The sequence below is a fragment of the Nyctereutes procyonoides genome, unplaced genomic scaffold, assembly GCF_905146905.1.
Source record: "Nyctereutes procyonoides isolate TBG_1078 unplaced genomic scaffold, NYPRO_anot_genome, whole genome shotgun sequence".
Classification (NCBI taxonomy): domain Eukaryota; kingdom Metazoa; phylum Chordata; class Mammalia; order Carnivora; family Canidae; genus Nyctereutes; species Nyctereutes procyonoides.
In genome coordinates, this window is record NW_026575130.1 from 10,903,631 (window position 1) to 10,927,366 (window position 23,736).

At 37.0% G+C, this 23,736-nt stretch overlaps 1 protein-coding gene across 1 annotated transcript in view; it reads left to right on the forward strand.

Moving 5' to 3' along the window:
• Window positions 1-22,795, forward strand: part of DKK2 (dickkopf WNT signaling pathway inhibitor 2) — a 100,247-nt gene extending 77,452 nt beyond the window's left edge. Inside the window, exons 2-4 of the mRNA XM_055342470.1 lie at window positions 16,161-16,311; window positions 17,503-17,658; window positions 20,270-22,795. Coding sequence (XP_055198445.1) covers window positions 16,161-16,311; window positions 17,503-17,658; window positions 20,270-20,520 — 558 coding nt within the window. The 3' untranslated portion in view covers window positions 20,521-22,795. The remainder of the gene's footprint in view (window positions 1-16,160; window positions 16,312-17,502; window positions 17,659-20,269) is intronic.
• Window positions 22,796-23,736: the final 941 nt, after the last annotated feature.

Below are 23,736 nucleotides of genomic sequence, written 5' to 3' on the forward strand. Positions count from 1 at the left end.
CAGGATCACACCCTGGGCCTAAGGCAGGTGCTAAACCACTGAGCCACCCAGGCATCCCAACATCCCTGTTTGAATTAGCAAAATCTATAATTAGAAAATAGGAGACCAGGCAACTCATTGTAGCAGTGTAGGCTCTGGAAAAGCAATATCAGCATCACTTGGGAACTTACTAGAAATGCAATTCTCGGCCCGTACCCCAGACTTAAGCAAATCACAAAACTCTGAGGCTGGTGTGCTGCAATCTGTGGTCTAACATGTCCTCCAGGTGATTCTGATGTAGGCTAGTTTGAGAACCACTTGTCTGGTAAAGAGCGCAAAGTTAGAAAATCTGGGTTTTATTTCTGGATCCAAAATTTACCATCTACAGGTCACTTAACAGCAGCTGAGGAACTTCCTCCCCTGTGAAGCCAAAGTTAGTAATGCCTACCCAAACTGCTTAACGAGTTTGGGGTGGAAGGGGTGTATTTTGAAGTGATAGAAATGTTTGGAACTGGATGGAAGTAGTGGTTGCACCACACTGTGAATATACTAAACGTCACTGAATTTATTCATTCTATAATGGTTAATTTTATAAAATGTGATTTTCACATCAATATTTTTTAAGAACTGCCCACCCAACTCACCTCCCTAATCGGACGAGGAAATATTCCTGAAGGCTCTTTGCCAACCAGAAGGTGCTATACAGATGTGAGTTTGTGGGAAGGCTATTCAGAGAGTAACTATTCTTAGCTACTTTTATTTTTCCTGAAAAACAGAGAGCCCTGTCATTTCAATTAGACAGACATTCAGCAAGTGTTGCCAAATAATGTGGTATTTTAAAGAAAACATTTTATCTTTATAGTACCTCTCAAGCAGCTGTCATGGGATGAATTTGGGGTGGGCGGAGGGAAATACCAGCTGCAACTGATGTAGTTGGTGTCAAGAGATACAATCCTACACCTCCAGGTCATACATATCCCTCCACTTATTCCAAAACCAACAAGTTAAAAAATTCCATGTACTTAGAAAACTTCCACTCAGTCTGATATCAGTTCTTTCCTCTTGTTTGCCTTTTCTAAGATAATAGGGCTCCTGTGTGCTTCCCTGAAAAGATGGGCTGAGAGTGAGTTTATCATTACCACCTGGGTGTGACTACCCACACAAGCAATGGCTTGTTTCTGCCCTGTATGATTCTCTTAGGGGCAGGAACCACGTCTTAGGCATCTCTACCACCCCTAAGATGCCCACATTAGCAGCAGCTCATCAGTAAATAGTCAGTGGATGGCAATGGCCTGGAATGGGTATTTTCCTGTGGGCTCCTGGGATAATTTTCATTCTAGAGATTGGAGCATCAGATAGAGCACTAACTCATGAATTCAATGAATGCAGAGCCACCTCCACTTAGTAAATCATGAATAATCCAGTTTGGGGAAGCACAGAAGTTTATTCACATTATCAGAGGTCTTGTCAGCCTGATGCAGCCTTATCAGAGGGAGGAAAGGGGGAGAGAGAATCCCAAGCAGACTCCCCACTGAGCACAGAGTGCAACTCTAGACTCAATCTCAGGACCCTGAGATCTTGACCTGAGCCAAAATCAAGAGTCAGCTACTTGCCTGACTGAGCCACCCAGGCACCTCAAGAGAAAAGAACTTCTTAAAAGTAAGTGCAATACTATTATTAAAACTAAAGATAGCAATACTTCCTTAAAACCATTAAATATCCAGCAAATAGAATTCTTGAATGCTTACAATTTTGGAAATTATCAAGGAGAAGTGATTACCATCAAAATTTGTGATTTGTAATGACGACCAGCAGTTGGTCTTCATTCTTTTATAAAGTGACATAGCGATCTAGTACCTAGGCAAATCATGAAATCACTTTTGTGGAAAGCACATCTGCAAAATATCTGTAGTTTCCAGGAGCCTATTATTTTCAGGGTCTAATGAAAGTTTGTAGAGTAGCTCTAGCAACTGTGGCATCTGTTAGCAGGAGGAGTCTTTTTGGCTGGTAAGATGGTGGATTTAAGGACCCACGAGGTTATGTGGAGAGTTACTGAACTCTAGTGAGAAATGTGAAAAGCCCATCCTCACCACACCCAGGTTATGCACCCAAATTCCCAGACAATTTTTGTATTATTTTCGGCAAAGTCTGTCCTCAATGAAAACCATACTGTTCTATCACTGGAAACACATTTTTGCCTTTGATTGGGTATTGGTTGAGGACTCAGCAGCAAACTAGACAGACAGTAGGACATGGGTGTGCATTCTTACCGCATCTCTGTACATCCAAACAATGTTTATATAATAGCGGAATGATTGCCCTGCAGATATCACCAGAACAGAACACATGGATGTTAAATAAAATCCTCCCTCGAACTCTCCAAACGTATGTTGGCAGTTGTGACAGAGAGAGTTAATTTGTTAATACTTAAGGAGTTTACTACTTTGAAGACAAATAGCTCTATGTGTAGTTATTGTTAAATATTATTATTATTATTAAATAATCAGTAACTGGCTGGTTACTTTTTTAACTGATTCATTATGTGAAACTGTGTTTTAAAGAGCTGTGATTTCTTTTTGGAAGGTTCCCAGAAAGCAGAACTGGACTTTTTTTTAGCAAATTTGCTGTTAGTTATTAATGTGTTTCTATAAGAAAGGCATTCTAATGTTTCTTGGAATCATCATTTGCAAGTTGTAAACAGTTTTCAATGTACCATTTACAAAAGTACAGCTCCAATTCTCGTTACTATGGGATGAGCCGTCTTATTTCAAGAGCTTATTCTTGGCTTTTCCAGACCATCCTGTTTAAGATCCCAGGCAGAAGTTGATCAGTGTGTATTATTAGGCAGTGCTGTGCTCAAGGAGGGAAGATGAAAAGCAGCACATGACCAGATCCTTATGCTTTTGATCTGCCCTCAGAAAAGAGCCTGGATAGTGGTGGGTTTTGTAATAAAAATCACTTCATCCAATGTTAATGTGGAAATGACTTGCTTGTGTGAATGAAGTTCTGGTGATCTCATTTAAACCCAGGAAATGTTACAGTCAGACTGTAATCCATCCTGATACCTGCTGTGCCCAGGTGTGGCTGTGTCTTTCCTCTTTCTACAGAACAAGGGGATCCAATCACTCTAATCTCTAGACTGTGAAGCTAAACCGTATGGGAATCTTACAGAGATTTGCCTTTTTTAAACACACAGTGACATCCCTGCCTGGACTCAAAACAGGTAGCAAACATGCCTAACTTAGAAAATTTTACCTAGAAAGTAGAATTCTTATTTCTTACCTCTTTGGCCCAGGCAATAGGCCCATCTCGTCATTTTATAAATACAAATTTGCACCTATGTTAGGCTGAATAAAATCCTTCATAAATTTCTTTAAGTTTTTAAACTTGGGTGTGGGTATGAAAAGCGTATAGGTTATGTCTCTAAAATTCTGATGTATGGGCATAATGAGGAGAGTTGGGTGGGTTTGTACAAGAATTATAAAAATGAGTTGAAATCAATTTGGTTCAATATCTAGAAACACTGTCCACATTTTCTGATAAAAATTGACATGCCCATAAGACTTAACTAATTTAACATGGCTGGTGAGAATTAATTTAGCTCCATTAGTTTTAAAATCATAAACAAGTCAGATCCAATAAATGTTTTGGTGAGGAATTCGATGAGGAACACATTTGGAAAAAAATGCTTTAGTTGTTATATGCTGGTTGCTATATTACTGTGACTACTAAGGTGTATCAAGAAACTGAATCCCCTTAGCATCCTATCTATGTCCTCCAAAATGTTTAAAGGAAGCCATCGTGAGCTACTCACTTTCTTTGCAATAATATGTCATAGTGGTGGAGGTTAAGTAGAAGCACTATCAGATTTGATCCACCAATGAGAAAAATATTAAGAGCTAAAGGCAAAGAAAAGTTAGAAGTATTTAGGATGGAATGTCACCAGCCTCATCTCATCCTCAGAAGTACTCAGTCATAGTTTCCAACCCACCAATAGCCTTAAACAATTGCCTGAGGACAACTAGGAAAGAGGTGAGATCCAGAGCCATTGCTGAGAACAGCTACTAGGATAGCATTATGGCCCTGGTGGAGACCACTGATACCACGTAGAAATGAGAGAGTCTACTTTTCACTCAAGATATTTACATCTGAAAAATATCATCAGCTATAGGAATGTAATGTAAAGGAACTGATAATAGTACTTGGAAATGTGAATCTGAGGCTCCATATGAAACATGAAGCCAAGCTGCTGACTGGAAAATGACTCATCAACCAATCTCTGTTCTTCTGAAACACATATGATGTCCCAGGTTATGTAGTTCTAAGATGATTTATGTAGAACATAAATAGCTGATTTCTAAAAATACATTTCAAAATATGTAAAAAATCACTGTTTAATTTTCAATTCTTGTATCATCTTCTGACAGTACTTATGTGGGTGTTTTTGTCAGTCCATGGTACAAATTTCCAAACACTTTTACAACAAAACCTCATTCATTTATTTATCACTGGACAAAATATGGAATACTGTTATTCCAGGCATGATGTGACCATTGGGGATACAGAGATGAAAGATGATTTCTGTAATCAAACAGTATAAAGAAGGCAAAGGAAGAATGTAACAGAGCGTGTAACATGCTATAGACAAGCATGAGGTATTAATGGGGTGCAGGTGAAATGGGACATACAAATCAGCTGGAAGTGAGGAGCCAGCCCAGAAGGTTTCCCAAAAGTAAAGTTACTTGATATAGTTACTGGACAATGAGTTGGATTCATTCTGATGATGAAGTGAATGGAGGAATGGTCCTTTGGAAGAAGAAAAATGTGTACAAATGCTTAGTCATGAGGGAATGTGGCTAAAGGATGTACAAGTAGCCCAATATAGCTAGCATGTGTAATCCAAGTGCTGGGGACGTAGATGGGGATCATATGTCATGCTAAGAAAAAATGTTTTCTGGTCATCTTTATTGCGACGCAGCTGCCTTCTTGAGTTAAAACAAACAGGACAGATTTCAGATAGCATTCCAAACATAGTTCTAGAAACACTTTAGCATTACATAGGGGGGAAAAATTTGAAAAAAGTATAGGATTACAGATCAACCCTAGCAAAGATGTATAAAAAGTCTATTAGTCATTTGGCTAATGAATTCTATTCCACTTGTTCTCCTCAACTTCTGACTAGCCAACATAGCACTGGGGTTGTGCTGAGGCAGGACAGTTCCACCATGGTCCCTGGGGGGCAGGTGTATGTGTGGTGGAAGTGGTCCTCCCTTTCTTACTTGCACTCCACTTCTCTTTCCCACCCTTCCTCTCCCATCTCACATTTTAAAGCCCCATATTTTCTACGGAGTCTGCTGGAATGTGAGGCCAGACACAAAGATGTTAAAAAGAGTCCAATGCCAGTACATCTGGGGATTCTTAGTAGCAAACAAGGGACAACAAAGGAAGCAGCAGAAATACAGAGGAGCATACTCTTTGCACAGCCTGGAAGGACCAAGGGATGGAGGGGAAGTGATTTAAGCCTGGAGACAGAATTTCGTTCCTTTTTTTTTTTCAGCTAGTAACAAATCATCTGACCTCCCTTGCACTATGGAGAATGTACTGGTCACCACAGTAAAGCAGATGTATGGGATGTGTGTGGCGTGGGGGACCAACTTCTTCAATGTGTTTTCTTTGGGATTACTAACACATTGAGTATGTCATCACAAGATGTACCACATTTCTGAGGCTGAGATTTGAACACTAGGGTCACACAAACCAAAGAATCTGTCATCTGGCTTATAATTTCCTCCCTTTCCAATCCTGTAACAAAGCATTTAAATATAATCTTTTGATAGAAGATTATAAGCCAATGAGTGATGTCTTTATGCCACGCTGTTTGCTTGACACAGGTTCCTTTGTCCTTGTGTGCTGAACTTCTCTCCCTTCTTCCACACAATAAGAATTTAAATTGGCTCATGGGGGTAGACGGCTGGTAAGTAAGATCACTAATGTATTGAGTTATCAATTTTTTTTGGAAAAGTATTTTAACAAACAATGTGTGGTCACTTAATTGCTATTATCAGACACTAAAAATAAAAATACTCTCCAAGCTGGGGTTTTTGAACCCAGTCATCCTTCAAATGTCTGAAATAAATGAGTATCCTTGGCTATTGTAATTTCATCCATCAGGAAGTTAGGCAACTCTTCTACCCAGATGCTTTAACCCTTTTGTTATGTTAGAGACTCTGAGACTGGTTCCAACTCTCTCCAACACAGTTTTCTAATCTTTGGAACCCAGAAATGATGATAGGAGTCTATATAGACTGCTCATTGCATGAATCTCTATATGACACCTGTCCCAAAAACTGAACATTCCATAAAAATAAAATTAAAAATAAAAATGAAGTCCAGGCATGGGGCACAGATTCTTAACCGGTTGTATAGGTTATATAAATGTTAGCATGAGATAGTTAGATAAGGACTCAAGATGGGAAATGGGAAAGAGTAGGGATGGCAAAATAATAGATTAAATGATTTCTATTTCTTTCTCTTAGTAACAGACAAGTTGGCTTATCCAAAGCTTAGGAGTTAAAGTCCTTCACCCTGCTGCACATGTAACTTGCACTTTAGTCCCTACATATGCCAGTAGTGTACAATGTCCTAATGATTCTAGTCCAAGAGTCTTCACACACTATTTATTTTCTTCCAAATGACAGAGGCAGAAATAGATGAGTTGTTTAGGTAGGATTATTGTTAGAATTGTGAACCACCTCTGCATCATACTTTTTTTCCTTCTTTTCCAATAGCAATAGGTTGTTTTTTTTTTTTTTTTAAGATTTTACTCATTTATTTGTGAGAATGAGAGAGAGAGAGAGAAAGTGCACAAATGGTGGGGAGGGGCAGGGGAGAGGGAGAAGCAGACTTCCAGCTGAGCAGGGAGCTGGATGCAGCTGATCCCAGGACCCTGGAATCATGACCTGAGCTGAAGGCAGATGCTTAACCCAACTGAGCCACTCAGGCACCCCTGCATCCTACTTTTTTAATCAAAAGGTTTTTAGTCAAGTCGATCTTTGTGTCTATCATGATTAAGTAAACCTCTTGCTCCAATCCTCTGGGGAATCATATTGAGTCATGCTCATACTTCTTCTTCTTTTTTTTTTTTTTTCCATGCCTGTACTTTTCAAGTCATTGCTTCTCCTGGCACACTTGGAGGTGGAGCCTGCCTTCTTGTTTCTGACTCTAAATTTGAATGATAACATTTTATATTTTCAAGCAATATTTATACAGAGCTTAAAGTAGTTCTTAAATAGAAATTGAATCTCTTCACTACAAAAGAACATTGAGGATTATATTTTGCTGTGATTTTTTTTCCATCTTGACAACCATAAAAGAACAAACTTTTCAATTTTATTGGCTTCTATCAACTGTTTCCTCAAAGTCAGAATAGAAGTAGCCAATTTATTATTAGTCTAGCCTAATTCTTAGAGGGAATGGAAGAGAATTAAATGAGAATAGAGAAGTGTAAAGTTTGCATGTTGCATACTAAATGAACAAGACAATAAACATTACTTCAATTAAGTAATTGTTGGAACAATGGGTTGTTTATATGTAATTTAAATGTATTAATAGTCTGATTCTGCTAATAAGGTAACATCAATAAAAGAAAACAGAAAATTTATAATTAAGAAACTTCCATCTGGAATCTTGATACTCTTGCAAGAAGTCCTGGCTCTAGGAAACCCAAGTTCTTCTAAGCCTTCCTAATGCAAAAACTATGAAGCATAAATTAGCAAGGAATAAGAAACTTCACTTTGAATCTCATAAGATTAGTTCTTTTAAAAATTGTATTAATTAATAGATAATGCCTTTATCTACTGCAAATTAGAAAATATTTAAGGGATTTACAAGGAAACCAAAATTTTCTTCTTTCCTCAGTTCTCAATACTCTGTCCTACCTTCCCATGGATAAATTTTGCTACACATTTCTTGGGTGTACTTCCTGAAATAATGCATTGGATAACTAATGCATGCACACAAATATATATATATATATATATTGTATATAAGTAAACTCTCTTCACTGGATTGATTTTTTTATCGTTATTTATAAACCATGATATTAGAAGTGAAATGGCTCAAACTCATGTAACATTTAAAAGTCACAAGTGTTTTCACTTGGGCTCAGATATAATTACCAACCCTGACCTATTCTGTAACTGTAAGGAAGGTCTTTCATAATCAGAAATTTGAAAGTATGTTAAGTTTTTATATCTACTTGGACATCAGTATTTGAATTTTGAATGTGATTTTTCACTGGAAAGGAATTTGATGATCTGCAAGAAATAGTAATAACACACACATAATCTATTTATCATACTTGATATGGGGAGGGAAAGTACTTGTTTTGTAAAGACCCACAGGATACAAGTTGCAAAGAAAACTGCAAAGGTGTGTATTGCCAACAAGACACAGGTGTATACCACGTGAGGATATGAAACAATCCAACCACAATGAATGTGTTAGCAGCTCTGAGTCTATACTGTGTTTCTCCCAAAGTGCACTGACGTGTTTGTTATGTGTTACTTTATTTTTTCATATAGTTTCAGAAATTCTCAAGTCTATTCCTAAGCACAGTGGCTAAGTAGTAGGAGTAAAGATGAACCTACCTGGAAATAGTTGTTAGTGAATCTCTTACTTAGGCTCATGTTGATGTCAGGGAACCAATTTCCCACTTAGACCTCTGTCCCTCTGGGAGATAATATTGAGTCCATATATCATTTAGACCAGAAATTTTTTGTATGAGATATATACAAAAGCATCTTTAATCTTTGCAAAAATTCCAGAGAGCAGTGTTTCCCTATCTTACCTTATCTATGATCACCAGAACAGTATTTTATTAATCATACAGAATCCTGGACCATATCCAGTTCTGCAGAATTAGAATCTCTATGAGAAGGAGTCTGTGAATAAGAGACTCCATGAGATTTTAAAGATTAGGTAAGTAGGGAAACACTGCTGAAGGTAGGAATGATATCTTATCAAGGAGGAAACTGAGACTCTGTTAAGTAACTTACAACAATGAATTTTTTTATTTTTATTTTTTTAAATTTTTTTACAACTATGAATTAATTGTGGAAGCATAATTAAAACTGCAGTATGACTCCAAAATTCTTCCTACCACATTATCTTTCTGAAGGTCATGAGGTCAGGAAAATGTGGAAGGCTACATTGAAAATTTTATATTAAGTCATTCAATCCAAAATTTGGAAGAAAACTTGAAATTTTGTGGTTTCTTCCTCTGTTTTGGCTAAAACAATTACACTCCACTGATCACCAAATTACAAAGAGCTTTATAATTATATATGGAGTATAAAGAGCTCCAACCATTGCTGCAAAAGCACTCCCAAGATACTGCTTTTTGAGCATGGAACAGAAGTGCTTTTCTCCTAGCTATCCTAAATGAGGGGAAAATGGGTCAAAACCAGGAAAAATATTTAAAAATCAGGTAATCTACAAAGTGTAGATTTCTCTAGGTGCTGAGATTGTATGGAAAGGGTTAGCTCTGCCCATTTGCTCCATGATCAATAGCAGCAATGTACATGTTACAGTTGAGAATATGGTCTGTTTTCAAAATAGAGAATTCCCTGGAATCTCCTTTCTGCATAATAATATACAGAGAACAGGGTAGAGCAACCCAAGTTAGTGAGGACCTTGCCTTGATTTCATAGAATTATTGTTTCTTAGAATTTAAGTGGGGCTATCCGAACACATTGAAGTTAATGGACCACTGGCAGAGATCCAGGTTTCCTAACTTATAATCCAGGCAGCATTAGCGGAATTCTCTCAGCTCCAAACTTCTATGTCAAAAATCAAATATCTAACAATCCCAGCCTTAAAATGAATATGTGGAAAAGGTACTCAAAGGTTTTCCATGGTGTGCACAGCATGAATTGTTTTAAGGAAATCAATTTCCATATCCTTAACTTCCGTGAGTTTTTTTTCCTTAAAATTGTCTGGGAATGTGCCTGTGTTTACAATAAGTCTTTTGCCATTTTATGTGGAAAGAAAGGCAAAATCGTCATGCATTCCAAATCTTGATATACTGCATTAACCCGCAGTATAAAACTTTTTATGGATGACAGACTAACGTAAAATTTGGAGCGTTGGTTATTTGTAGCGGTTGGTTAGGGCATCCTAAACACATCTTTCCTTGTCCTGTCATTAATCCTTTAAAAGTGAAGCTTGGCCCTGGTTGGAAAATTCTGGATACAGGACATTAAAATAGTTTTGATGATGTGTATATTTTAGAATTTAACTGGATGTTTTCAAAAATTAATTTTTTCAAAGAAAAACATCCATAAATATATTGTGGCTTATTTTAGGATCAGTATGAATCGATCAATCAGATGGGTAAAAGCTGTTTTAGTGAATCGTTTCAATTGCTATAAATTTCATCTTATAAAATGTTTAATGTTATCTGCCATATTAATAAACTAAACTTATGCTAAAAAGTTTTACATTTACAAGTCAAATGTGTAAGAAGACATACTTTTCAAAAGTATTTTAGGGATAGTACACTGAAAGCATTTGTAGATCACAGAACTGGTTGTGTCTGAATTGTAGTTGGTGTACAATAAATAATTGCTGAATAGACAATTATTGAATATTGAATAAATACCCAAACGGCTGCCTTAATGAATCTATGGCACACATCCAGAACATCATGAAATATCTGAACTTCTCCCCTCCAATTTAATATAGCTCAATCCTCCTGGCCTTATGTTCAGGAATCCTCAAAGATACACCCTTATCCCTAGAGGAAATTGTGGAAAAGGGGAAAGATCCAATTGCACAGCCTTTGGCATGTAGTATACAACTGCACATTTGCCAGATTGAGTTCTACGTCCCTGCACCTCCTTAAGTTGCAATCTTATGGTTTGACTTTGAAATTACTGCCTTAAAGGCTAGCATACCTTGCATATACATTGAAACAGAAAACTATCACATGGAGCATTGGGGCAGGAGAAATTAATCTTCTCTCTAGGGACCTAGGGGAGGCCAGTCGGGCCTGGTTTCCCAAGTGTAATTGCAAATCTTCTGCTGTGTTCTCTTTGAGACCTCAGACATTCTAGTCCCCAGCCTTTTGCTGCTACCTCCTTCTATCCACTCGCCCCAAATGTTTTTCATTCCCACAGCTGGGTCGTCCCCCTGCAGGCTTTCTTCTGCCTGCCCAGCTGATGATGTTTTTCTGGCTCCAGAAAACTTCCGATTGTTGCAAACAGTGCTTGCGGGGACAAAGGATTGTCCCGATTAAAACAACAACAACAAAACTAGGACGGTCTTGCAAGAATCCGGATGGGTGGCCATCCCACATGAACACTATGTGATGTTTCTCTCTTTTTTTCCTCCCCATCATTAAACAGGAACAGCATCATTATTTTAAAAACTCAGGAGTTAAACTGAGGTTTTAGTTGTGGCCAAAGGTTTGTTCTGTAGCCGGTATTGCTGAGATCCCTAAAACACTTTTTTCTCATGTCATTATTCTTGGGGGTCTGATTCTGTCATTGTCACATTTTTTGCGTGTTTTAAGGAGAGAAAATAATGAATAAGAAAATAAGAAAAAATTATTTCTGAAAAATAAGAATAAATTCCACCTGAATCTTAATCTCGAATTAGCAGGTCTTTTTCTCAAAACTGCGGTTTTGAGAATAATCGAAAAAAATAAAAAGTCTCAATTAGTTCAAATAAGATGCAGTAACATTTCATTTTATTTCATTCATTAGAATGTTATTTAATTATCATTAATTACATGATGGGTTCTTACTTCTAGTCCTGATTATGCTGAATTTAAGTGGACATAAAACTGTTAAGAAATGAAATGAAAAAATGTTGTTTACGGTGTTGCCCGCGTTGTCCGCCAATATTCTATCTTTCCAACAGCTGCACCAGGACATGCTATTGGTATTTGGAGGCTTCTAGAGAGAGAAGTGGCCAAGTTTATTTTTTTAATCTCTAAATTTGGCACACAGGTCAGCACTGAAAACCCCTTACCTACGTGTGCATCAAACCATCACTAGCAAAACCATCACTACTTGCAGGGAGGCCTGAAAGCCAGAGCAGGACCCCAAATCCAAAACTCTCTGCTCCTGAGCACACTGGGCTTATTTGCAGAAGTTACTCAACCTCTCTTTACATCATCACTAAAATTTTAAATAGTGATTCCAAATTATCACAGAATAAATGAATATAAAAACAAAATCCTTTATACTAAAAAGAAATGCTCATTTTTGATGGACTTTATTTTCAAGCTGTGTCCAAAGTGTTCACTTTTTTTCAGTTCATGTCATGGTTGTAATGGTAACTAACACTGCTATTTACAGAAACCACTCTATTTTAAGCCTAGAAAGGGGATTGAGCAAAACTTCTTTGGTTTTTGGCCTGATCATGGATAGACAGCTCTCAAACATTCTTAGTTCATGGCCCATCATCTGCTATTATTAGATGTCTCCAATGAATCTCTCTCCTAATTGTGACTGAGGCTAAGTTATGAATGATTTTGCATGATGGGAAGTATTCCTGGATGCTTATGCAGCCAAATTTCACTGTTCCTCAGACTGTTTACCTAGACAAGTCAATGAGGAACGATGCAAATTCACTATCAATAATTTCCATAGCAGGTAAAAAAAATCAGTCTCCTTATTAATTTATACAAATAAGTCATAGGGAAGCATATTTATTGGCTTTGTTAAGTGGAAAGTTAATACTCAAATTCATCTTTTGTTTGTCATAAAACCACAGGAACAGGCTTTTGAGGCCAAAGTTAGTGGAAAATACAGATTTTTCTATGGGAAAGTTTCTGAATGGCACTTTTATGAATGTATATAATTGTCTTCACTGGTCTATGAATGTCACAGTCCTCACTTCTTCAGGATCCTCCATAACTACTTTAACCATGTGCTTCTCTCTCTCACTCCCATTCTAACTCCCTTCCTCTCTTTTCTACTGTGATACCATTTCCAGACATTTTAAAGGATGAAGGTGGAAAGAAACAATAGCAAGCTGCAGAGCCCTCATCCTTGAGATTAAAATGTCTTATTTAAAACTCTTTATTGAAAAACAAAATAAAACAAAACACTCTTTATTAAAAACTAATCTATTAGGCTGAAAATCCAAGAATTGCTATTAATGGTTCAGATCCCTATTTTCTCATGTTCTGTGGTTTGTTGCTAATGGTTACACCAAAGGAAACTATATGTCTGAGTATATCTGGGGCATTGATTTCAGAAAGTAAGGAATGCCTCCATATTACTTGCTTTTCCTAAAACCTGATTCAATCAATTTATCTTATCATTTTTTATTTTATTTGTATTTGAGGGCTGCTTATTGGAGCAAGGAGTTTCATAAGCATACTAGAAGCTATATAAGATAACCTTGCATTTCAATTATTAAATCTATTTTAATTGTCAAAGAATTTCTCTTAATGTTATATTCTGGGATTCCATTTCAAGTGCAAGATCACATCAACAATGATCTTGCACTACAGAAAATTTGGTATGTCTTTTTCTGCTTGTGTCATTTCTATTTAAATTGGCTTTAAATAAAAAAATATTGACAAAAAATAGCATAGTAAAACTACATGTTCTCTTTTTTAAAAAACGTTTATTTATTTTTTAAGATTTTATTTATTTATACATGAGACACACACACACAGAAGCAGAGACACAGGCAGAGGGAGAAGCAGGCTCCATGCAGGCATCCTGATGTAGGACTTGATCCTGGGTCTCCAGGATCAAGCCCTGGGCCGAAGGTGGTGCTAAACCACTAAGCCACCTGGGCTGCCCAACTACATGTTCTCTAATATATTTTATCTCTTAGACAAATGGAGCTTTCATCTGAAAACATTGTGAGAATTTTATTTATTTATTTGAGAGAGAAAGAGATTACAGAGGAAGAGGGAAAGGCAGAGAATCTCAAGCCGACTTCATGCTGAGTGTGAGGCATATACTGGACTGGATCTCAGGACCCTGAGATCATGACCTGAGCCAAAACCAAGAGTCAGATGCTCAACGGACTGAGCCATCCAGGCACTCCTTGCATCAAATATTTTCCATTTCAAGCATTTCCCTTTCCCACAAACTGAGAATGGGAAGTTAATGATATGCTTTCCACAATTTTCTGCAAAATGAACTGCTACTTTTAGTAAACAACTTGTTTACCTTATAGACTATTTTTCTTTTAGGAATGGAATCAAGTATTATTCTATATTCAGAATCCCTTGAAGATTTGTTTGTGTTGTAAATTGCACATGATGTTTTAGGTGGCACATGTTTATTTCCATTGAAAGAAAATGTCCTATTTTTGAGGAAGAAAAGAACTTGTAAGACATCAAATGTTTCTTGCAAAACAATTTGATGAAATAAATGTAAATGAATCAGAAACATGTGAATTGTATTTCAATTAAAGTAATGAGTTTAAATATGAAGGGAGTAAAGTGCTTGGGGGAAAGAGTGTGGCAAGGCGGGAAGTGACATTTGTTTTCATCAGTCTTGGATTCTTGAAAAATGGCCTAATACTCTGAATTTAACCTCATTCAGATTCTCTCTTAAGCCTGATGATGCAGATCCAGAATGGGATAATATGCAAATTCATTTTATAGCTTTATCTGGCTCCAATTATAATGTAGGCATCAAACATGGCCACTATGCAATCCTTCCCAAAAGCATTTTTAACTCGAAATTTGTGATTTTCCTATTTTCTTTTGAGGGTCAACAGTAAATTGTAATGATGGTGAAAGTGTATTTTTCCCCCATAGAACATGTAAAGTTTTCAGACTCACATGTCAGCTTCACATTTATTTTCTCTGTCAAACTGAAGAGGATCAGATCTAAACAGGAAACATGAAGGCACTGAATGCAGCCACACATAGCAGGAGAAGGGCAGTGGGGGAAGAGAGTAGGAAAGGGTGAGAAAGAAAGAAGGAAAAAGAAATGACCATGCTCACAAACCTAGGTCATCAAACCTCATTTCATAAGCAAAGCACTCAAATCACACTAATTATTTGAGAGCCACAAAAATTTTAGCCCAATGGTTTACATTCATACCATTTATGTGTGCTTAAAAGCAATTACATAGCTTCTTTTTACTTTTCGTACTTCTCAATTAAAAAAAAAAAAAACATGCATTGCTCTGAAAACAGGAAAGAACTACAAAAAAAAAAAAAAAAAAAAAAAAACTTATAAACAAGTCTCCCTGTCAACATGCTTCAAAATATGAGGAAGTTTGATGTGTGGCATGACAATTCAGTTTCCCAACTTCCATCTCTGCAAACAGGGGCATTTTAAATGTCCCCCTAACTTCCAAGAGGCAAGGAGAACATAACTGGAAAATGTATTTTTATTTTGGGAGATGATCTAGGGCACTGCTTCAGTAGACTCAAATGGCGAGAAATGTAGGCACCATGTCTTTTCTGTATAAGTCAAAGGTGCAGTAGCCCATAGGACTGTTTTGTATGTAAAGAACCTGCCTTTTTGTTTCCTGAGAACACAAAGTAATTGGAGTTGAGCATTTCTCTGACCACTTAGGTCTTCACTGCTGCTCAGCACTGAGTTTGGAAAGAGGACCCTGTTCCTTGATTTCATTTTGCCAAGCAGCTCACTCCATCAAATGGTTCTAGAAGTGGCTCTCTGCTGCACTCCTCATGGGCAGGAATTGTGGGGAGTCACTCTTAAAGTATTTGTTCCATAACTGGGCAAGGGATGTGTTTCAGCTTCTAGCACAGCCTTTGTTTTATTGAAACTTCCTCTCATCCAGTTTAGCAGATGAAAAATGCAATAGCGAGGCTGTTTCATTTACACCTTAAATCCCAAGCAGAATAACAATTGCGACTATTTCTGAGCCCCCAGAGTCACTCTTAGAAGCTCTACTGATCCACACAAAATGTAAATCCCAACTCCAAGGTTGTGCCGACAAAAATACTTGAGAAGCATCAACTTTATCTTCGTTTCTATCAACAGTACTTATATGGTCCTTGATGAAGTCAGCATCACTATATAAGATCTATGCTCAGAACATGGATTCAATGGCATATTTCCTTTGATGAGAAACCTATTGTGATTTATTTCCCATCGTGATTTGCCACACGAACTCTTCATGTAATGGAATCTAATCTACTATGCTTTTGGTGTTGTTCCACTTTACAGGCCTACCCTTGTAGCAGTGATAAGGAATGTGAGATTGGTAGATATTGCCACAGTCCCCACCAAGGATCATCAGCCTGCATGGTGTGTCGAAGGAAAAAGAAGCGCTGCCATAGAGATGGCATGTGTTGTCCTGGTACCCGCTGCAATAATGGTAAAGCTCTAGTTCAGTGTTGATGGGCCTCTTTCTTTTTATGTAGGAGACTTGTCTAGTAAGTTCGACTACATTCTCCTTACTTAGACCTCTGAAATGCAAGGAGCCTTTCAAAATTGTCAGGGATTGGATCATGGTTTAAATATGTGTACCATTACTTGGATTGCCTCCTCAATCCTAGTTTTCCTGGACTCTGATCACCTTCTATATTTTATAATCTATGGCAATGTAGGACTTCCCATGCCTAGCACTTGCAATGCTGGATGTAAATAGCTATAAACACATAAGTGAATATATGTAAAAGACCCAACAAAGAACTTCCTGTGAGTCCCTCTTCCAGTTTCGTACCTCGATTCGTATATTCGAGGAGTCTTCTTTTAAAGGCCCCACCCTGCACCACACTCATAGTGAGGGAATGATTGGTTCCTCCAAAAGGAGATAACTTGAAGAGTCTATTCCCCAGCCTTTCCATAAGCATAACTTTACCCAATCTCAACGAATTTACAGGCAGACAATTCAGCATCAATGATGAGATGAAGAATCCCACAAAACACATGATAAAACCATTAAATCATTATAGAAGGTGATCAGAAACATGAACTTAGTCATATAAAGCAGTATCATCAGACTCCTATCCCTGTACATGCTCCTGACCTCTGGGAAGAGTCCTATTGGAAGTACTTTAGACAGGTGAAGGGAAGACGACCTCATACCATTAGTGATGTTTACAATGTAGACTAGAGTTATATTGTTAATTGAACAAAGGATCCTGAAAACGATCCTGAAAATGGATGTCTGGTCAGACATTTTAAAAGCCCGAATAGCTAATACTAATTTAATACTAAGTCACTATTCCAAACACTTCACACATATTCACAATAACTTAATGAAGTGTTTTTATTCCTTTTTTTTTTTTTTTTTTTTTTTTTGCCCATGGCCACTTGGTCTTGAGAGAGACAAGATTCAAGTTAAGGAAGCCTGACTTAGGCCAAACTATTTGATTCTATTTAATATTAAGCAATATGACTCAGTATTATTTATGTAAATAAATTAATGGCTGAATGAATAGAGGCTAGATAGATTAGATAGAGAGATAGAAGATAGCTTCACACCTCTCATCAGCAGAATACTTGGCTAAGAATCATACTTTATAGAATCAGATCAATCTAACAGCTCACTTACCCTCTCCAGGCATCTGCATCCCTGTCACGGAGAGCATCTTAACCCCCCACATCCCAGCTCTGGATGGCACTCGACACAGAGATCGAAACCATGGCCATTACTCAAACCATGACTTGGGATGGCAAAATCTAGGAAGACAACACACTAAGATGTCACATATAAAAGGTAGGCTATCTGTAGTTCTATGTTTACTTTTTCTGGTTTTAAAAGAAGTAAAATTAAAATATAGGTAATTCATTTTATTGGTTTTAGAAAAAAATACAAGGAAGATACTTCATTGATAAGATTCTGACTGAATTTATTAATTCTTAATTCTGAAGATGCTGAAGATTTCTAAGAGAGCTTAAATTGTTAGGAAATATACATTATGAAAATTGCAGCACCCTTGATCAATCATGCCATTTTTTAAACAGTCCTGCCTTCAAATGTTTGCAGTCATATGATTAAATCCCTAAGCTTTTGAATCTTTTTCTCACCTTTACAGAAATTTTATTTCACTGAACAACCGCATAATAGACTATTCATAAACCAACTTATTGGTTTCTAGTAGGATTATGTATGGTCATAAAATCTTCATACTTGCATCAAAATATTTGGGAAGCCTAATCACTAACAGTAAAATTTGAAAGCATGAAATTATTGAACTTTATTACTAACAGTAAAATTTTGAAGGCAAGAAACACGTCCATTTTTAAAGGAGGTTTTTCTCAAGTGTGTTCTGTGAAGGATTACTCTTTCAAGACATGCTGTGAATAAAAGTGTGCTGTATTCAAGAGTCTTATAATAATGCATTTCCTAGTTTCGGAACTTTATATAATTGATATATTGAGGGCTCTGAGAATTCTGGCAATGAGGAAAACTGGTTTTTAAAGTATGGGGTAGCCCGGGTGGCTCAGTGGTTTAGCACTGCCTTCAGCCCAGGGCGTGCTCCTGGAGAGCTGGGATCGAGTCCCATGTCGGGCTCCCTGCATGGAACCTGCTTCTCCCTCTGCCTGTGTCTCTGTCTCTGTCTCTCTCTCTCATGAATAAATAGATAAAATCTTTAAAAAAATAAAAATAAAATAAAACACTGTATGTCCCCATATTTCCTGACCACATAAGTATTTCCCCACATTTTCATGTTCTGCAGAGCTAGTATCCTATAGAATATCTGACCTGTTAGACCTAGAATATTAATGTTGACATGGATAGCACTAAAGAGAATGACAGTTCCTCTTCAGTTATCCTCTGTCTGTACTCCCTGAAGACCTATGTCTTTACCCAGTATCCTATTTCTATCCCACCAAATTCATATGCATTTATTATTACAGGAGTATCCTTCCTTATTCAGTAGATAGCTATGTCATGGTACAGTTCCAAATTTACTAACATTTTTACTAACATTTTATATAGTTTTATGTGTAATTCTCTGATGGCATGAAGGAAGAACTCTCATGACATTGGCTAGTGGGTCATATCCACATATAACTACAGTGGGATTGGTTATATCTGGGATGACAGATAATCCTTTAGACCATGATTGGCATGTTATGGCCTGTGAGCCAAATCTGTCCTACTGCCTGTTTTTATAAAATGATGTTTTATTGGAACACAGACTTGCCTATATTTAGGCATTACTTATGTCTGCTTTTGTGACAGCAGAATTGAGGAGTGACAGATCATATGGCCTAAAAAGCCTAAATATTTACAATCTGGCAAAAATACAGGGAAGTTTATTGACCCCTTCTTTATATAGGTTACACATCAACCCAGCTGTGATGTGTGTTTGCTCTTTGCTGAATCAGTCATTTTTTTCTGAATTAAATATCCAGATTTGTTCCTTTACATGTTTTTAATGATGGGTTCTTGTTTGACTCTGGGGTTGTCTGTCCCTTCTCTACTCCACTCTGAATCACAGCTCTTTACAGACTACCCGTCCTAGGCTCCCTGTCAGGTGGCTTCTGGCCATGTGAGTTTGGTTGCAGTGAGAGAAGCATGGGCAGGAAAAAGCCAACATGGTAGGCATGCCTCAAGTAATGTTTCTGGCAGAACTGTATCTCTCTGGGGCTTTGGCTCCTGCCAGGTGGGCTCATTGGGATTCTAGTCCCAGCTAGCAGATTCGAGGCTCCAGATTCTGACATGATCTTCTCCTTTGGATCCTCCTGCCTAAATGTGGTCGTGGCCTCCTACTCTGTTGCTTTATCATCCTCTGGTACTTCTTAGCCCTGCCACCACATGTGTGCCTAGTGCTCTGCATTAAACATCTTCTGTTTTAAGTTTCTGTTTTCCTGGCTAGACACTGATGCATGGTTTTATAAGTCCCTGAGAATTTCAGCTCTGTCTTTGAATCAGAGTTTATTATTTACATCTTCTGAAGGTATCAAATTAATTACCTTGAAAGCAGTTCTCTTTATTTACTTTTCACTCACCTAGTTTAAAAAAATGATCAGAGAAATATCTAAAAGTAAAAGACCAAATGTAGTACAACCAACGTGTTGTACAAATGCAGTACAACCAATGTGTTTCCATTATGCAATTTGTTAAAGTAAAGCGAAAAGGAAGCACAGTCCTAGCTATTCATGAAACTTGATATTCAGACAGCAAATAATCAAAATAGACAATAAATGATTGAAATGATTAGAGGGAAAGCTGATTGATATGAATCCAAGACTTTCCATTGTATATGATAACTTCATGGAAGACAGTATCAGTAAAAATATTGTACATGCTTCCAACTGCAAAAGAGAATTTGTTTCCAAAGTGTCAAGGTAATATCTTTTGGCCCTCATCTCTGTAGGGCACGAAGGAGACCCCTGCCTCCGATCATCAGATTGCATCGAAGGGTTTTGCTGTGCTCGCCACTTCTGGACCAAAATCTGCAAACCAGTTCTCCATCAGGGGGAAGTCTGTACCAAACAGCGCAAGAAGGGCTCTCATGGCCTGGAAATTTTCCAGCGATGTGACTGCGCAAAGGGCCTGTCATGTAAAGTATGGAAAGATGCCACCTACTCCTCTAAAGCCAGACTCCATGTGTGTCAGAAAATATGATCACCTCTGAGGAAATTCATCACTAGCAGACTGTGAATCTGTGTATTTAATGCATTATAACATGGTGGAAAATAGGATTTGGATTTCAGAAGAATGGCTAAAATAAGGAATGTGATAAGAATATAGAGATCACAGAGAGAGAAAAAAGGAAAGAAAATAAGCAGATTAGAAAGGGGTAACAAATGTAGTACAACCAATGTGTTTCCATTATGCAATTTGTTTATGTAAATAATGTACACATTTGTGAAAATGCTATTACTTAAAACCAAAAAGCACACAGTGAGAATTACTGACGAATACCATGTGACTTTTCAAGAGTTTAGGCTGTGCTGGAGGATTGGTTTCCTTCAGATTGGTGATTGCCTATAGAAATAAACTAAAAGCCATATTTCAAATTCAAAGTTATACTTTAACAAAATAGTCCTTTGGCTTACAATAGGCTTTACGTAAAAAGAGTTTTGTTAAATAAGAAACGAAACCATGAAACATAGTTCATTTGCAACACAGGATCCCCTTTTAGTTTGAAGCACTATTCCTAGGACTCAGTGAAAGGCCTTGGTAGACAAGAAAAAAAAGCAGTCAATATTTTCCAAATAATTTCAAAGTAATTGCAAGACTTTTATGAGGACTTTAGGAGAAGCCAAACTTGTTTTTCTTCAAACTACTTATTTAGAGTTTTCAAAAATTCACTGTCACCGGTAATTACTAAGAACCAGTATAAGATAAAACATTCTAAAGGAATAGCATTGTGCCTTTTCTTGATTGTATGTGATTCCTACCTTGAATATATTTTATTCTCCAATTAATTGTGAATAGTACCGAGCAGAATTTCACAGACTGCAAACATTTCTAAGGAGTCCAAGATACAGAATCAACACTAATAGACTGTTAAATTTTGAAGCTTTGGCATTCCCTGTGTTTGATAGAATTTAGGTTGGTAAATACATTTATTCTCTACACTTGCAGTGGTATAGTCAGGTAAAGCTGATAATAGAGACTTGATCTACATTTGTCCTACACTAAAGGACACAAAGGAAATGGAAAAAAACTTTGTCCAGTGCCCAGGTTTTGGCAACATGTCGATCATGTATCTGAAGCACAAACTGACTATTCATATTTGAAGCCCGAGGCCGCACAACCTAAATGGAAGTTTTCCACGGGATTTGCTATCACAATATTTACAATACAGATGAGTTCTGTGTAGGTCACTAGTTGACCTCAAAATATTTATTTTTTATTTTTGAGGTCCTAGAATAATATGAGGAGTTCTCATGAAGTGGACTCTCAAAGCGGGTAGTATAGTAAGGTTCCATTGCCCTCCCTAAACTTCTAACTTGCCAATGGCACTACCTGAAATTTCTGTACCAATTTCTCTGTGCAGCAGCTTTTTTTTTCCCCAAAGATACCATTTCTGGAATGAAATAACTTGTAAAATCTACATATTGCTAACCTATAGAAACCACAGTTTCCAAATTCTTTGAAACCATTTTATTACTTTTTTTTTTACTTTACTCAGTTCTAAATATTATGTCTAGAGCATAAGGCAAAAAAGTTATCTTATAGTTGTTACTTTTAACCTTTTCTTTTATAGACTGCAAGTCACTCCTTAATTTTCTTTTACTTAGACCCCTTCTGCAGTTTCAAATTCAAGTTTTCCCCATAGAAATTGAATCTGAGCCTGCATGTCTATTAAGAGTTTCAGCTTCCCATACACATTTACTAGGGTGAGCAAGATTTACATTCTTTCCACATGTCTGCTAAAACAAAAATTATAAGCTGATCTATCCAAGAACCAAAGTCTGTGCAAACAGGTTTCTATAAGCTTGGCAACATGAAAATGGAACATTTCAGTCAAACATTTCCTCTATAGCAATCACATTTACAATCTGGTTTTTGCATTATTTCCCTTATGTACATCCCAAAATTATTATTTGAAGTAATTTATTTACAGGAAATGTTAATGAGATGTATTTTCTTATAGAGATATTTCTTACAGAAAGCTTTGTAGCAGAATATATTTGCAGCTATTGACTTTGTAATTTAGGGAAAATGTATAATAAGATAAAATATATTAAATGTTTCTCCTTCAAAAATGGAATTCAAATTTCCTTCTGTTTTGCTTGTGAGAAAAGCTTTCATAGAATCATAGATTCTCAGAGTTCAAATGGGCTTGATCTGATTTGACAGTTGGGGTGGGAATCCTTTGGAGGACATCACCATGAGATGATCTAAGGCAGTTTACTATTATTAAAGGCAGCTTATTCATGGCAGGACAGATATATAATTATCAGAAAGTTATTTTTTCATTAAAATATCCCAGAATGTGCTCTCTATGCATTTATTCTTACTTTGTGTTCTGGAACGTCTTGGAATAAGGGCTTTCCACAAACTTCTTCAAAATGCTTGAAGCCACCTCGCCTATTTCCTATAGTCTTCTACTCTGATTAAAGTTTCCCCAAATAGAGATTCCAACACCATTAGCATATTGGTTCATTCCCCTATGGCACAAGGAAACTACAGAATATCTTTATCCCTATATGGATACAGACTGAGTTACCTGGCCCTGAAGTATACTCAAAGCCATTTTATGGGAAAGTCTTTTCTCTGCTTCCTAAACACACAGATCTCAGGAGTGTTTGAAGTTTATCAAACAGTACTCACCAATTTTGAGACTGAGAGCAATTGTAGAACCTCGTGTTGTATTAGAGATTTTAATGGGCTGGAAATGTGGAAAATAAACATTTGGTGACAGTGGAATAGATTAAATGTAGCTATGGCAGCATAATGAAGCTGAAACAGTCCCATAGCTAGAGGTCAGAGTTGAAGATACCTCAAGCATTGCTGAAATAACTCCCACGTTATTCTAATTAGTCACTTAAATAGTTATTCTTAAATAGTTATCCATTTCCTCAAATTAAGAACATTTGTATTTCCTAGCTACAGTGTATTTTTAGACTATCACAGTCATATGGGTGATATTTTTCTTTTCCACTGAGCTTAGGGAGATGCTCTGAAAACTGACAAATTGTCCTGACTTCCCTTTTAGCCAAGAAACACAATGCCCTATTACAGCCCTAAGATTTGAGTGGGGAAACAATCAATTACACTTTTCTCCACGCCCCAAAATCAGGCCATTTGAGAAAAAAAAAAGTTAAGAAAGAAAGGCAGATGACAGATTACCCCCAGCTGATAAAGTTACTGGAGAGTATGGTGTGT